General features: G+C 40.1%; 1 protein-coding gene across 1 annotated transcript; it reads left to right on the forward strand.

The window, feature by feature from the left end:
• Nucleotides 1-4,180: 4,180 nt before the first annotated feature.
• Nucleotides 4,181-9,528, forward strand: LOC131307770 (metal tolerance protein A1-like). The gene is made up of 2 exons (XM_058334454.1): nt 4,181-6,470; nt 8,038-9,528. The coding sequence occupies exon 2, from the start codon at nt 8,038-8,040 to the stop codon at nt 9,394-9,396; it is 1,359 nt and encodes a 452-aa protein (XP_058190437.1). The 5' UTR covers nt 4,181-6,470; the 3' UTR covers nt 9,397-9,528.
• The last annotated feature ends 4,267 nt before the right edge of the window (nt 9,529-13,795 follow it).

Here is a 13,795-nt window from a genome sequence, read left to right on the forward strand (position 1 = left end):
TGAGTCTTAGGGTCGCCACTGCCGTCAAACTTGGCTAGATCTGGCATTTTGAACTTGTCGGGAAGCTTGGCGTTGGGGTACAAGCAGAGACGATCCAGGTCAATTTCACCGGCGCTGATTCTTTCAGACTTAGAAATAGCTTCCTCCAGTTTGGTGATTTTGGCCATAAGAGCAGCCAAATCAGGATTTTGAGTACGTAGGCCTAACAACAGCAGGGTCAAAGTTCGCGGCCATTGGACGAGCTTCTCTTGGGTTGGGCTGAACTATGAGCTGCCCAGCATGATTTGGGTCCTCGACAAAGACGGGTTCTGCATGAACATCCTCATCGACCTTGCCTCCCACTTCTACTACTGGTGGAGGACGAGTGTTGAAGAGATCATTCAAACGGGTAACATTAGCATCTGTCTGAGCAGCCCTCTGTTGCATGGTGGCGATGCTATTCTGAAAGCTTATGAACATTGCTTCCACAATGAACGGTTGAGGTTGATCTGCCATGATTGGTGTTTCAGAGGAACTTGATGAAGATGAAAGGGTTGGCGATATCGGGGGTTTAACTTCCTGAAGAACCGAAGGCGAACCTGACTGAAGAGTAGCCAACAGTGAACGTGGAGAGTCTTCCGTTGTGACTGACTGGGATTGCAACCTGACTAGCCTTTGAACCGGATTCTGACGCAGACGTTCCCAAGTGGGTTTGCCTTTCTGCTTCGATACTCTCCGTGGTGGTGCAATGATTCAGAACTTTGCTTACAGTAAAGTAAGAAAAGGCTTAAGCGGGGTCCTGCAATAACTTTAATCTAAATAAAAGACTAAAGCGAAAGCGCAATCACCGTCGTCTGTTTCATCCTAGACTCTAAATCTAGAAGAGGAGTCTGTCTCAAAAGTGTTCGGACATTGCCAGAATCCTCGAAAATCTTTTTGAGAGCACAGCCTTTGAACAAATCGATAAGGCTAAAGGATATCAAAGTAGTCTAAGCTTTTGACTTATTCCGTTCTCGAGGTTTCAACTTTGAACTCGGAACAAGTTGGTGTAAGATGGCGTGATACCTTAACCTTGGCGGCGTAGGAGGCATAGCACCATAGCCTAAACGGTGTACATGCTTCGTACGATAACCAAAGCGGTGAAAGCATCACGGCATTCTCTCCGTTTGTTCCTTATTTTCTGTTTGAAACTTCGATTTGGCATTTAGACGAAGGTTCGGAAAGGTTTGATATCCCAAAGCCTCGCTGATCTAAGGGCTTTGAAAAACTGATAACATGCACCATCGAGATGCGTGCCTCTTCATCGGGTCCGAATCAGTGTCCTTACAATTTTAAGACAGACTTGAAGACTTGAGAACCTAAAAGCCGCCCTAAACATGCTCCTACGCAAGCGGTATGTATGTACAGAGCATGTGGTAGGGAAAGCAGTAACACGAAGACAGCATATGGGGGTTAGATGCAAGTAAATCTTACCCTGCGGGTACCTGTCCTAGTTTGGAGAGTGCTAGCGCTTTGTATATGCAAAGGCTGGTTTTGGCTTGTAACGGGTTCCTCGGACTAAAGCCAAGATATACCACCCGTTGCCCGCATAATCGCAAAGCAACATTCAAATGGTAGAATGACTTATCATCGTCGAAGGTTGTTGGTCATTCGGGGTCCCTGGGCTCCGGTAAACCATGCCAGATTGCCAAAACGATCCAACGAGGCTTATCCCACATCGATGCAAATGAAGAATGCTAAAAATTGATTTAAGAAAAGAAGAATTTACAAAATCACAAAATGCTCTTTCAAATTTGGCTCACTTTATTTAGTCCATTTTAAAAGGAAAAATACACAAATGATCAATCGAAAAAGTCCCAGATTGGATTGGCCGGACTCGAGGTCCTGTTAAATCACCATTCCGACCTTCGGCAGTGCGAGGCTCACCGTTTTGACAGACTTTTAAGGGATCGTTCATAAGCGTATTTAGACTTTTAAGCATGGATTTAATATTGGTTCGATTTGGCCCCAGCAGAGTCGCCTCTGTGGGCAGCATGCCCTTTGGAATTTCTGGATTCCAAAAAACGCGAGCTCGAAATCGAGGGAGCGCTTTTTAGCTGGACATCAAGCACTTGCAAAATACAGAGTCGCCACTTGGGTTTTGAAGGTACAACACCCAAGGAACCGTATTTCGAAGCACTTGCTGCGCTAATTTTGATTTGAAAAAGTTAAAGAACCAGTCCATCATAACCATATCTGGGTTCGGGAGCTAGGTTACGAGAAGGAAAGGGTTTTAAGACACCCCTTTTGCCCAATCCGGAGATTGGTCTCTACTTAAGCATTTTGTGAAAAAGTTTGCGATTCTTCTTTTATTGAACAATTTTTAGCCAATTAGGGCGGGAGAACAGTTTTAATGGGGATTAAAATTGTAACATATTTGCAGGATGTGATTAAAGACAAAATAAATGGATGGCATGCTTGAAAGATAAACGAGATAAAATCCAACACCATTATCTGGCATCAAAACAGCGCGTTGGCATGAATTAGGCACAAGCAGCAGCCAACTTGCATGCATGGCTCTGCCAGCATGCAAGTACACTGTCGCGCGACTAACTCACACCATCGCACGATGGTTGTATCCCTCCAAACAGGTTGAATCTCATCTCCTTCTGGGCTCTGGAAGGACCAGTGCACACCCAGGATTCAAACCAAGCAGATTATATATACTGAAAGGAAATAATTATTACAAACAGGATGGATAGAAGATAAGTGCAAGCCCCTAAACAGTGGGGGCATCAAATAATGGCCATGGACCAAGCTGCCCATGTAAGGGCAACTTTTGGAAACAGATAGACCATCGCGAGATGGAGTCAATTCATCGCGCGAGTGTCATGATTGGACTTCCAGAAATTTCTTTGCATGCTTGCGCTCTGAGACATGTTCAAGAGCAACCCAGGGGCATTCCATAATACCCAACTAAACACATTAAGCCAAGCCACGGATTTTTAACATGCAAAACTGGGGAGTTAATTCTAATCATGCTTTAACACAACTTCTATACTATAACTAAACAGACAGAAGCCAAAATCCTATCCCCGCGAGGACTGTCGTGCGATTGCTAGAAGCATCGCGCGTAGGAGGATTGGTATACGATTCTTGTAACTCTGCTGACTTTAGAGCCAGAATTGGTTTTGATTACCAGCCTTGACTCTGCCAGCCCCCCTTAGAGATCAAAACAGTAAACAGTAAAGGAGCTATACCTCTGCTTGTGTGCTACGGAAATGGATTGAACTAGGTGGTACGGCTTGGTAGATGAGTGTATGGAGATGACTTTAGTTAGGAAGTAGGTGGTGTATTTGAAAGTAGTGTTGTCTTCCTTCTTGATTTTTTTGGTAACCCTTTGAAAGATGATCAATGTGAGGTATATATAGGAGATGAGAGAGTGCTTGGTGGGTGAAAGACTTGGCTTAGTGACCAGCCAACAAGGCTGGCCAGCCCTCCTTGGTGGAGGAGGTGGCCAACAAGGTGATGGGAGTGGTTGTGAGGGTGGTGCAACCCATGCACCTGCAAACGCAGTTCAGCCCACGAAAACGGGGTTCCCAAGTCAGTAGCCCCCTGATCATCAAAAATCCAGCTGGAAAAAGGTGAAAATGACAGGAGTTGACCATTGCGCAAGGGACTGGGTTCGTCGCGCGACGGTTGTACCCACCTACGCGATGGTCAACAGTCAAGGTTTGACTTTGACCAACACCTGGCAAGCAGAGCATTGCGCGAGGGAATCAATGGGTCGCGCGACGGTTGACCTCTGTGGTCAGGGATCTAACTTAGGGTTTTTGGGTTCAAGATGTACCTTAGCCTACTCCGAGCTCAAACCATTTCACACTCAATACTGTTTTGACCTGATTCATCATCGGGAAAACAAGAAACCGAAAAGAAAGTAAATCAATTGGGAAATCAGATTGGGGTGTCTACAGTATCTCTAATATGGTTTAGAAACTTGTTGAAATTTAATTTGGTAGTAGGATTTTATTTGAGTTAAATTTAAATTTTAAACATCTCCAATGCAATAAAAATAACTAGTTTACTTACATCTAATATCAACCTCATCTTTTTAGTAGCATTTATTTGACTGTTTCTTTGAAAATTCATACAATCTCATAAATTAGGTCAATGATTTTAATTTGACAATATCTTGAGATTCCTCTCGGCTGATCAAAATGGATGGCCAAAGACTATATCTATATCTATTTTTTAACATGAAGAGATCGTGATGGATTTGATGATATGCAATGATATAGAGAGGAGTTCATGTCAATAAAACAAAAGGAGATCGGTGAATGGGGTGAAAGGCTGAAAGCCATGGATGATATAAGAGGTGTTCATACTTCATAGGAATTAAAAAACAAAGGAAGATCGATGAAAGCAATTCAGACAAAGATTTGGTCTTAAATTTTAATAAACGGTCCAAGTTCGAGGAAATTGAGAACGTGTGATAGTTAAGGGGGCGATATGCAGTTAAGCCTAATTATAGAGTGTCTACGCGCCTCTCTCTCTCTCTCTCTCTCTCTCGATCTCGATCTCGATCTGGATTCACCAATGGCTCTCCGGATCGTGTACGGACTGGTCTTCCTCTCCGTCTCCTGCGTCTGCTTCAAAGTCATCTACCTCTTTCTCTGCCCCGTCTTCTACCTCACCTCCTGAGACCACGAAACCCGGTTTTGCGGCCAACTATTTCACTCTCCCGTGGCGGTTTTCCTGCCGGTTATGCCTCGCCGGCGGCGGTTTCCCAGGAAGAAAGACCTAGGCCGAAATGGGTCGGTCGTAGATTACATCTGTACTTTTCCCACACTTGTATATCTGTACTTTTCTACATAGGTGTATTACGGTGAATGAAATTGGGTATTTTTTGATGTGGTTTGTGTGATGGGCCTATTGGATCAGAAATTGTACTAATTAATTTGTGATATTGCAATGTTGTTACAGTATTACTTCTTTTCTTTTCTTTTTTTTTCTTTTTTTATCATGCAATGCTATTAGTTTGGCAGTCCGATTCATAAGGCCTTTTGATTTTGGATATTTGTATAGTCGTCTATGTCATTATTCTTTGACGATTGAATAGTGTTGAATCTCCAAGATCTGAAGAAAGTTTCATTCAACTGTTAGGTGATGGATTTCACATTTGGGCTGATTATTTTGGAGTTGAGGATATAACATGTGTGGAAACTTTATCTAACTCAAAGCCAATTGGTGAATTGGCAATAAGTGGAGAGGTCCTAAATGTTATTGAGTGATCACCCACCCCACTTCCAAGCACTGTGAGATCATATTTCCTTAACAACATGTCCAATGTTTTTTTGAGGCCAAAACCATTTTTTTTGGCTTGATAGAGTGTCAAAATACTTCTCTAATGTTGCTCCTATTGTTGAAAGAGAGACCATGAGAGAGTTCATTTTTTGTTTCTTTTTTTGGCTTAAAGCGTTTTTGTAGAATCCATGAGGGGAGAGATAGTCACATAAGTAAAACTTAGCTGGAGCATATGTACATGGTATAAACAAAGCTAAAATTTAGCTTGAAGTTGGAGACGATTTATTGTGATATGGTACCAAATTATGGCTTCTTCAAAGGGGATAATTTCAGTTTGAGATGATAAAGAAGAAAGATTTGTGGGGGTGATCATGGTCATGTTAACAATTGCCCATTATGAACTGATCTGGTAATTTGTTGAGGCACTTCCTCTGTGCTTACATGCTTCTGTCTTTCTATCAGAAAAGGATTCGCGTTATGTTGCTTGTAGGAGCAGTAACCAGGAACTGATCAACGTCACTTCACTTGATTTTGATTTTTGACCATGTAAGCTGTTTCTTATTATAATTGACGAGTTGGTTATGACCTATTTTACTGGCTGAAGATACGATGCCAAAAGTTTTCATGGTGTGTCAAGCGATGGTAAACTTGAAAAATTCATCTCAAATCTCTCATAATCTTGCTCTAAGGACTGTATCGTTTGTAGAGTTGAATCTTCTTTTGAGTATCTTGTTGAGTATTTATTTGTTGCCTGCCCAAAGATTTTTTCACTTTCTCTATTTTTCTATGATTATAAGCCATACAACATTTCACACGTGTTTTGATCCTGTATGTCAGTGATTTTCTTTTCATAAGCGAGTTCGTCGTCCTCTGTAAGTTTTTTCAAGTGTTAATGTTTGCATTCTATGTTGTAAGCGTATCTGTGATTGCCACTGCATTTTCAAACGGTCGATACAATAAGGGAGTCCTTATTTTAATGCACTGTCGGTGTAAGGGTATCTATAATTGGCTGACTTGTACCCGTAAGCAAAGACCAGGTAGTCCAATAGGGATTTTGTGGATTCTGCTTTTACTTATTTCAGCAATTGACTGGATTTCCAGCAATTATAATTGATCTTTCTATGTTCTAGTGTACTAGTACTTTTTGTCAGGTATAAATTCCCCGACTGTTTGCCTGCTGTTCCATCCAAATTCGAAGGACATCTACGGTAACTTTTGTCTATTTTCATATACCCTTCTTCCTTGTATCATTAACTCTAGGGCTATCCGTGGCTACTGCAAATTAACTGCAATAAACTGTAACCTGGCACTCATCTCCATGTTCTCTGTTTTGTCACATTTAATTCCAATTGTCTATTCCATCGTTTTCCACAATTCATAATGTTTTTTCATGGAATTGATACTATGTACTTCTTCTTTGTTTATGCCTCTTATTTTTAATATCCCATTTTATATCATGTGCACCTTTGCTGCATATTGTTCCTGATAACCTACATGCTGTTTAAAAAGTGTTCTGCTTTTCTATGTCAGTCTCTTTTTCTACGTAGTCTACCATGTCAAACGGAAATGAGGATTAGTGTCTCTACTGTTAAATAATTCCATTCCGGAGAAATGCTATTTCTAGCAGGAGCCAGGTAGCATTAGAATTGTTCATACGAGATATGGATCTCCCGATCTATGCCAACCCTTGATTTTCCTGTCTCTATTTACTTTGTTATCATCGTCAATTGTACACTTAACTGGGGAGAGAGAATTGTCATTGCTAAATTTATTGTCTGTAATGGTGAGCTGTCTATCGTAGTTTGTTGTTGGATCAGTTTCTAATTAAGTCTTAGTACTTTCTACTTTCCGGTTGAAGCTATCCTGTATCCCATCGAATTCCACCCGTTTTTCTCTAAAGTCTATACCCCTGTCATGTTTGCAATGAAAAGCAAGATGGTTCCTGACTTCCTGTTGCTTCCAAAAGGGATGTTTAGTTTGTGTCTAAAGAAATTACAATATTGGTGTTGCTTTTGATACAATAATATGATGAATGGTTTTATGATTTGTTCAAAGTCGTCTGCATGCCGCATACCTTGCCAATTTGATCGAGAATGCCACGTGACCAGAGTTAATTTCATCACTACTTGGCTTGCTTTTCGAGGGCCTCATACTTGCATATTTTCATAATTTTACAACACGGAAGTTTTTGAGCATGATTTCTCCCACATTTCAAATTCTCAAAGCTGTATTACAGCTAATTGTACAGGCAAGTAATTCTTTGTTGTAAATTTATGAATAACAACACAAACACATCAGAATAATTAGAAGAAACGAGAGGAAAAAACATGTGCACACATGCAAACAGCTGTGGAAACATTGTTAAAAAATACTTGCAGACAAAAAATTTCTCATCAAGATATTCACATTTCGTAAAACTCTTGTATCAAATGGCCTGATAATCTAATCATAATCTTGAGTCATTGAGTCCATAACTGCGTTTGAGGTCGAACAAAAGCACTAGAGTAAAGTAGAAAAATGACAAACAGAATCAGTGAAGCAATGGTAGAAAAAATGAAGGTGAGAGCAATTCAATTTTCTGTTACTTTTGAAAGGAGACTCCACAAACAAGTAAATGACCATAGACAAAAAGTAACAAAATATCTGACAATGAGCCATCATGAGGTGCAGTTTGCAAGAAGTATATCTTTAGGACACAACAAACAGGCACTATGTTCGTCTGTCCAGGAAAGGAGCAATAACAGTTCAAAGACTGTGTTACTCTTCTGAATGCAGATGGAAGGGAGTACTCATCAACCGGGGCATATTATTGAGATAAATGGTGATGTTTCTGGTGGAGAGAGGAGCTTTGGAGGGATCAAAATCTGTGGGGAAGCTCCTTGTGGATTCTCAGATGCTGTAGCCATTACCAAGGATGCAAAAGAACGAGCAGCTTCCATGCGGAAGCTTTTCATTGCAGTTGCACTCTGTGTTGTCTTCATGGGCGTCGAAGTTGGTGGAGGCATCAAAGCCAACAGTCTTGCCATTTTAACCGATGCGGCACATTTGCTATCGGATGTTGCAGCTTTTGCTATCTCATTGTTTTCTTTGTGGGCTGCGGGCTGGGAAGCCACTCCACGTCAGACTTATGGGTTCTTTCGGATAGAGATTCTTGGTGCTTTGGTTTCCATCCAGCTCATATGGCTGCTCGCTGGAATTATAGTTTATGAAGCCATTTTAAGGCTCATTCACAACACGGGCGAAGTCAATGGCTTCCTTATGTTTATTGTTGCTGCTTTTGGTCTTCTGGTAAATATAGCCATGGCTGTCTTGTTAGGTCATGACCACAGCCATGGCGGACATGATCATGGTCATGGTCACAAGCATGGTGGGCATGATCATGATCATGCTCATGGTCACAGTCACAGCCACAGCCACAGTGATCACCATCATAACAGCCGTGGTCACAGGCATGGGGTGCAGATGACCAAACATACCCATAGTCATGATGAGCACCCAAGAGACGAAGAGCATGGCCACGCTCACGAGGATGGTCACAGGCATGGGGTGCAGATGACCAAACATCCCCATAGTCCTGAGGAGCACCCAACAGACGAAGAGAATGGCCATGCTCACGAGGATGGTATGGCCGAACCACAGCTGACGAAAAATTCCCAAGACGAAAACAAACCAAACAGTGAGAAAGAAGAAAAGAAGAAACGTAACATCAATGTACAAGGAGCTTATCTCCACGTACTGGGGGACTCCATTCAGAGCTTTGGTGTCATGATCGGAGGAGCAATGATTTGGCATGAACCCAAATGGAAGATAATTGATGTGATTTGCACCTTCTTTTTTTCCGCCATTGTTTTGGGGACGACTATCAAAATGCTGCGGAACATACTGGAGGTACTGATGGAGAGCACGCCACGGGAGATTGATGCTGCGAAGCTTGAGAAGGGGTTATCTGAACTGCATGAAGTGGTGGCCGTACATGAGCTGCATATTTGGGCCATTACAGTTGGAAAGATTCTGTTGTCTTGCCATGTCAAAATAAAGCCCGAAGCTGATGCAGACATGGTGCTAGACAAGGTCGTTGATTATATTAGGAAGCAGTATAATATTAGTCACGTGACTATACAGATAGAGCGTTAGAGCATCCACAATGTAATAATCAAAAGCAAAAGATTGTTAAAGTTAGCTATGTGTGCTTAAAAAAGTGCTCATATTGTAATAATTAAAGTTAACAACCTTCTAACCAATAATCCAATTTGGGCATTTGAATAACCAAAAGTAATAATGTGGGACTTCACATTGCTAACTTTAACAACCCTCCAAATGAATAATCAAAAGTTGACATAGCAAGTTTTGATTATTCGCTTTTGATTATTACATTGCGGATGCTCTTAGAACTCTTCGATTAGAACAAAAGCGGGTTTTTATAATAATGTTGTGGGTGCTTTGGACGGTTTTAGGTTCATTTGTACCTGGATCTGGTGACCCAAGTCCATTCACACCACTGTTTTCAAATCCATGTGTGTATCGTTGTTTTTTCTTTGTCTCATATCTCCATAAGTATCGTCTATCACAAGATGCATTAATTACAATCTAAAACTAAGACATATATATGAAAAATAAGTGTTGTATGCATAAAAAATAAAAATAAATTTTTTTGCTCAACATAAAAAAAAATAGGATGAAGAATTTCAGGTCCCCACTTGTGTCTATCACATTTTGGCTTTCTGGTGCCCTGGTCAAGGGAAGAGAAGAAGAACCATTATCTAATTCATGGAGAACATGAACGAAACATGTTCTTTCTTCTTTTCAAGCTTAATAGATTGAGTTTTGTGATTTTTGAATGGCTTGTATGTCACCATAATTAGGTGAAACTACTTAGAATGCATTTGGAGTTCCTTTCTCACAGGTATGAATTTTTGTTCAATAAGTACATGTCATTGGTATACGTGAATATATATCATAGGACGGTAAGATATAAGTATCCCTATCATAGGTTTTTAAGAACCATGGTGCACAGAGACTTTTCCGAGGTTTTAAAGAACCTATTGGGCCTCTATGTTGTTGTGGCTCCCATGCCGTTCAATTTTGTTTTCTTGTTCAGTTCTCTCTGTTATTGTCATACTCGAGCTGAATTGTTGGTTTGGTAAGAGATTGATATCTATATTATAAGCGGTTTTTCTGTTAAAATTGTCTAGGCATATAAATGAAAGCAATCTGTATAACCGTTCGATCACTTTAATGTTAAATTTATAGCCATCGGATCATTTTTAAAAAAAAATACAGAAAATATTCTCCTAATAAATTTATCCCTCTCTATCCCCACTTTTAGACAATATATCTCTATGTAAAATAATGTTGCCTAATATCATCAAATATGGAAATATCTCAAAATGGTAATTGACGCTTTGTCAAAATTACAACTATTTTGTAGAGCAATCGAACAGTATGAACAATTTATTTAAGTTGAGAGCATATGCTAGTTGTTGTTACATGGGGCGGCATGCTGGATGGCTATTTTAGGTTTTTAGTATCAAAGTTGATTAGAGGCGCTACTTAACAAATGTGATTTTGTGTTTCCGATAATTAGGGCTGGTGGAATGGGGGATTGTGCGACAGCGGGTGTGTGCTGTGCAGCTTCGTGCTGCACAGCAGCACGACCTCTGGCGAGGCTTTTTCGGCATCGGTCCGACGATCAGAGATGTTCACCGCGTAGAGCTCGTCTAGTTCTACGTGTGCACCAAAAATCATCTCGATAAAATATCTTTAAGGGCCTCATCCGAACATATATAACTTGAAAAAAATGGATTTAGTGGTTTTGATCTAGTGTTTTGAATCCATTAGGATTCATTTTTTTTCAAGTTATATATGTTCCGATGAGGCCCTTAACGATATTTGATCGAGCTGATTTTTGGTGCACATGTAGAACTCGACGAGCTCTACGCGGTGAACGTCTCCGATCGTCGGACCGATGCCGGAAAAGTCTCGCTGGAGGCCGTGCAGCATGCTGTGCAGCATGAAGCTGCACAGCACACACTCCCTGTCCGGGATTGTGTCAGTGCTATTATTCTCTCTCTCTAAAGGAGAGCACCTCCCTCTAACTCTAAAATACCACCACACTTTCTCTTCTTCTTTCCCTCCTTCCTTTTTAAGTTTATACCCAATTTTGGAAGGCGAGAAGGAAGGAATCAATTTCTGTCCTCAAATCTAGTTTTTTCTTTCTCTTCTCTACCCAAACCGCTTGTTGTTCGTCGCAGCTCCGCTCGCCACCGGTGGCTTCTTGAGTCGTTGGCTACGGTCTCATTCGGCTAAATAAGCCAACTGGCTTATTTTTTTATCCTTATTCAAAAAAAATTCGTATTTGTTAGTTTTTCATTAATTTTTTGGGAATTATTACATCGTCATGATGAGAGGAATCTAAAAATTAAAAAATTACAATCGAAACCTAATTTGAAAAACTAACAAATACGAAAAAAATTTGAATAAGGACAAAAAATAAGCTAGTTGGCTTATTTAGCAGAACGAGATATTTAGAGCTTTGATCAGTAGGGGGTTAGACAAAATAATGGTTGTTCAATGACGGAAGAGAGTGTATGTTTTATTTTATTTTGTTTCTGTTTGGATTTTGTCCGATTTCTGTTCGGATTTAGTCCGGTAGGTTGTTGATTGCCATCGGTTTTTGATATTGTCTTTGATATGGAGCTCTGCCATTCTGAGGTGTCTGGCGTCTGGGTACTATAGCTCCACTTATGCCGATCCTTGTTGATAACGGTGTGGAATGAGCGATGGCTCTTACTTAGGCGTTAGACATCAGTTTCGTTTCTTCGCTTTTCTTGTATATCATTAGCTTTAGGGTTTGGCTGTGTCTCTATATCTTTGTATTCGGGGTGAGAATCTGTTACTGCCATATGGTTTGATCTGTATTCCGGTGATAATCTGTAGATGTCGTATGGCTTTTATAAATATAAATGGTTATGCTTCTTCCGTTGACAAAAAAAAAAAAGGGATTGCTATTACATTGGTTTCAGGCACCAACCGTGCGACTTACACAGATTTTTGTGCACATATAATACACATGCATTTTTATGGGGTCCATATTAGGTTCCATAAAATGATCCAAACCACTCATATTTCTTAGAATATTATTTCAAGAGTTCCTGTAAAAAATCAATTTTAACAGATATCGGTAAAGATTTTTTTAGAATGCATAAGGCAAAACAGATTGATTCACCCTACGATTTCTAAGAAAGTCCTTACCGATATACATTGAATCTGATTTTTTACAGGAACTCTCGAAATAATATTTTTTTTTAAAAATGAACAGTTCGGATCATCTTTGTAGGATCCAATATGAACTCCATAAAAATGTATGTGCATAATATGTTCACAAAAATCTGTGTTCAGATCATTTCTATTCGGGTACAGGCTTTGGAATCAACTTCCCAGTCAGCCCGCGTACGGGCAGGCAGCGTAGGTAAGATTGAAGCAACTTGGTTTCAAACTCGTGCATTGGCCCTTTGGGCGTTTTTGCGGATTCAAAAAAAAAAACTCGTGCATTGCTGCATCCAAATCTGCCGCTCTGACACCTTCTTTTCGTATGAAGATCTCACCACCAAGGTGTGGTTTGGCCTAATGAGCTCCCCCATTCCACTAAATCTTCTTTAAAAAAAAAATTGTTTTTAAATTCATTGCATGAGGGTTGTGACCGAACCTAATTGCATACATCGGGGTCCATACGCACTAGTGGGTGTGGATTATACATGTATGCGAGATGTTGTGTTTGAATCCTAGCACATCTTGTGTCCCTAAGCTTTCAAATATTACAGCATCAAAATGAGCCCCCATTCCGCCAAGGTTATTGTTGTTTTAAGTAATTATTTTCCAATTTACGAGACATCTCATTCTCCCATAATACATCATCTTTAATTCAAAAATTAAGTACTTATTTCAATTAGTGGAACACACCCTTAGACAAAATACGTCCATTTGACGTTTCACTATGTAAGCATCATCTCTCCTAATAGTCTCACCACATACAAAAATTTAGAAATATTAACTACTTGCGGTCTCATCATGGGAGAGATGATAGAAGGACATCATGGTATATTTAGCAAAAGGAGCTCTCGACGGCGACTCTAATTCAAATCAATCCGAATTAATGTGGTTCGGTATTTTCCGTAGTGTCTAGAGAAAGAAAAACTTATCAGGTCTGTAAAATTTACATTGGCGGTTCAGGTTTTAAATTGATGATCCACACTATTATCTATGGATAATTATATTTTCATGGGAGAACATGCTTTAACAAACAGAACCAATCCAAAATTATGTTTATTGTTCGGCGACCTTAATGGACTCTGTTCAAATATAAGGTTTGATGTAAGTTTTTCTCCAATTTGAGTGTCTTAAATGGTTTTGTAAAAGTGACATTTTCAACTTAACATGAACTGTAATTTGAAACCAAACCGAATGGTTTGGATTGGTCCAATTTTATAATGGTTAGGTCCTAAAAATCTAATCTGACAAATTAGTTTGGTTCTTA

This window comes from Rhododendron vialii, chromosome 1a (genome assembly GCF_030253575.1).
Source record: "Rhododendron vialii isolate Sample 1 chromosome 1a, ASM3025357v1".
In the NCBI taxonomy this organism is placed as follows: Eukaryota; Viridiplantae; Streptophyta; class Magnoliopsida; order Ericales; family Ericaceae; genus Rhododendron; species Rhododendron vialii.

Bases quoted from the DNA above. Each gene is read 5' to 3' on its own strand.
- LOC131307770 (XM_058334454.1), top strand. From the start codon at position 8,038: ATGGAAGGGAGTACTCATCAACCGGGGCATATTATTGAGATAAATGGT.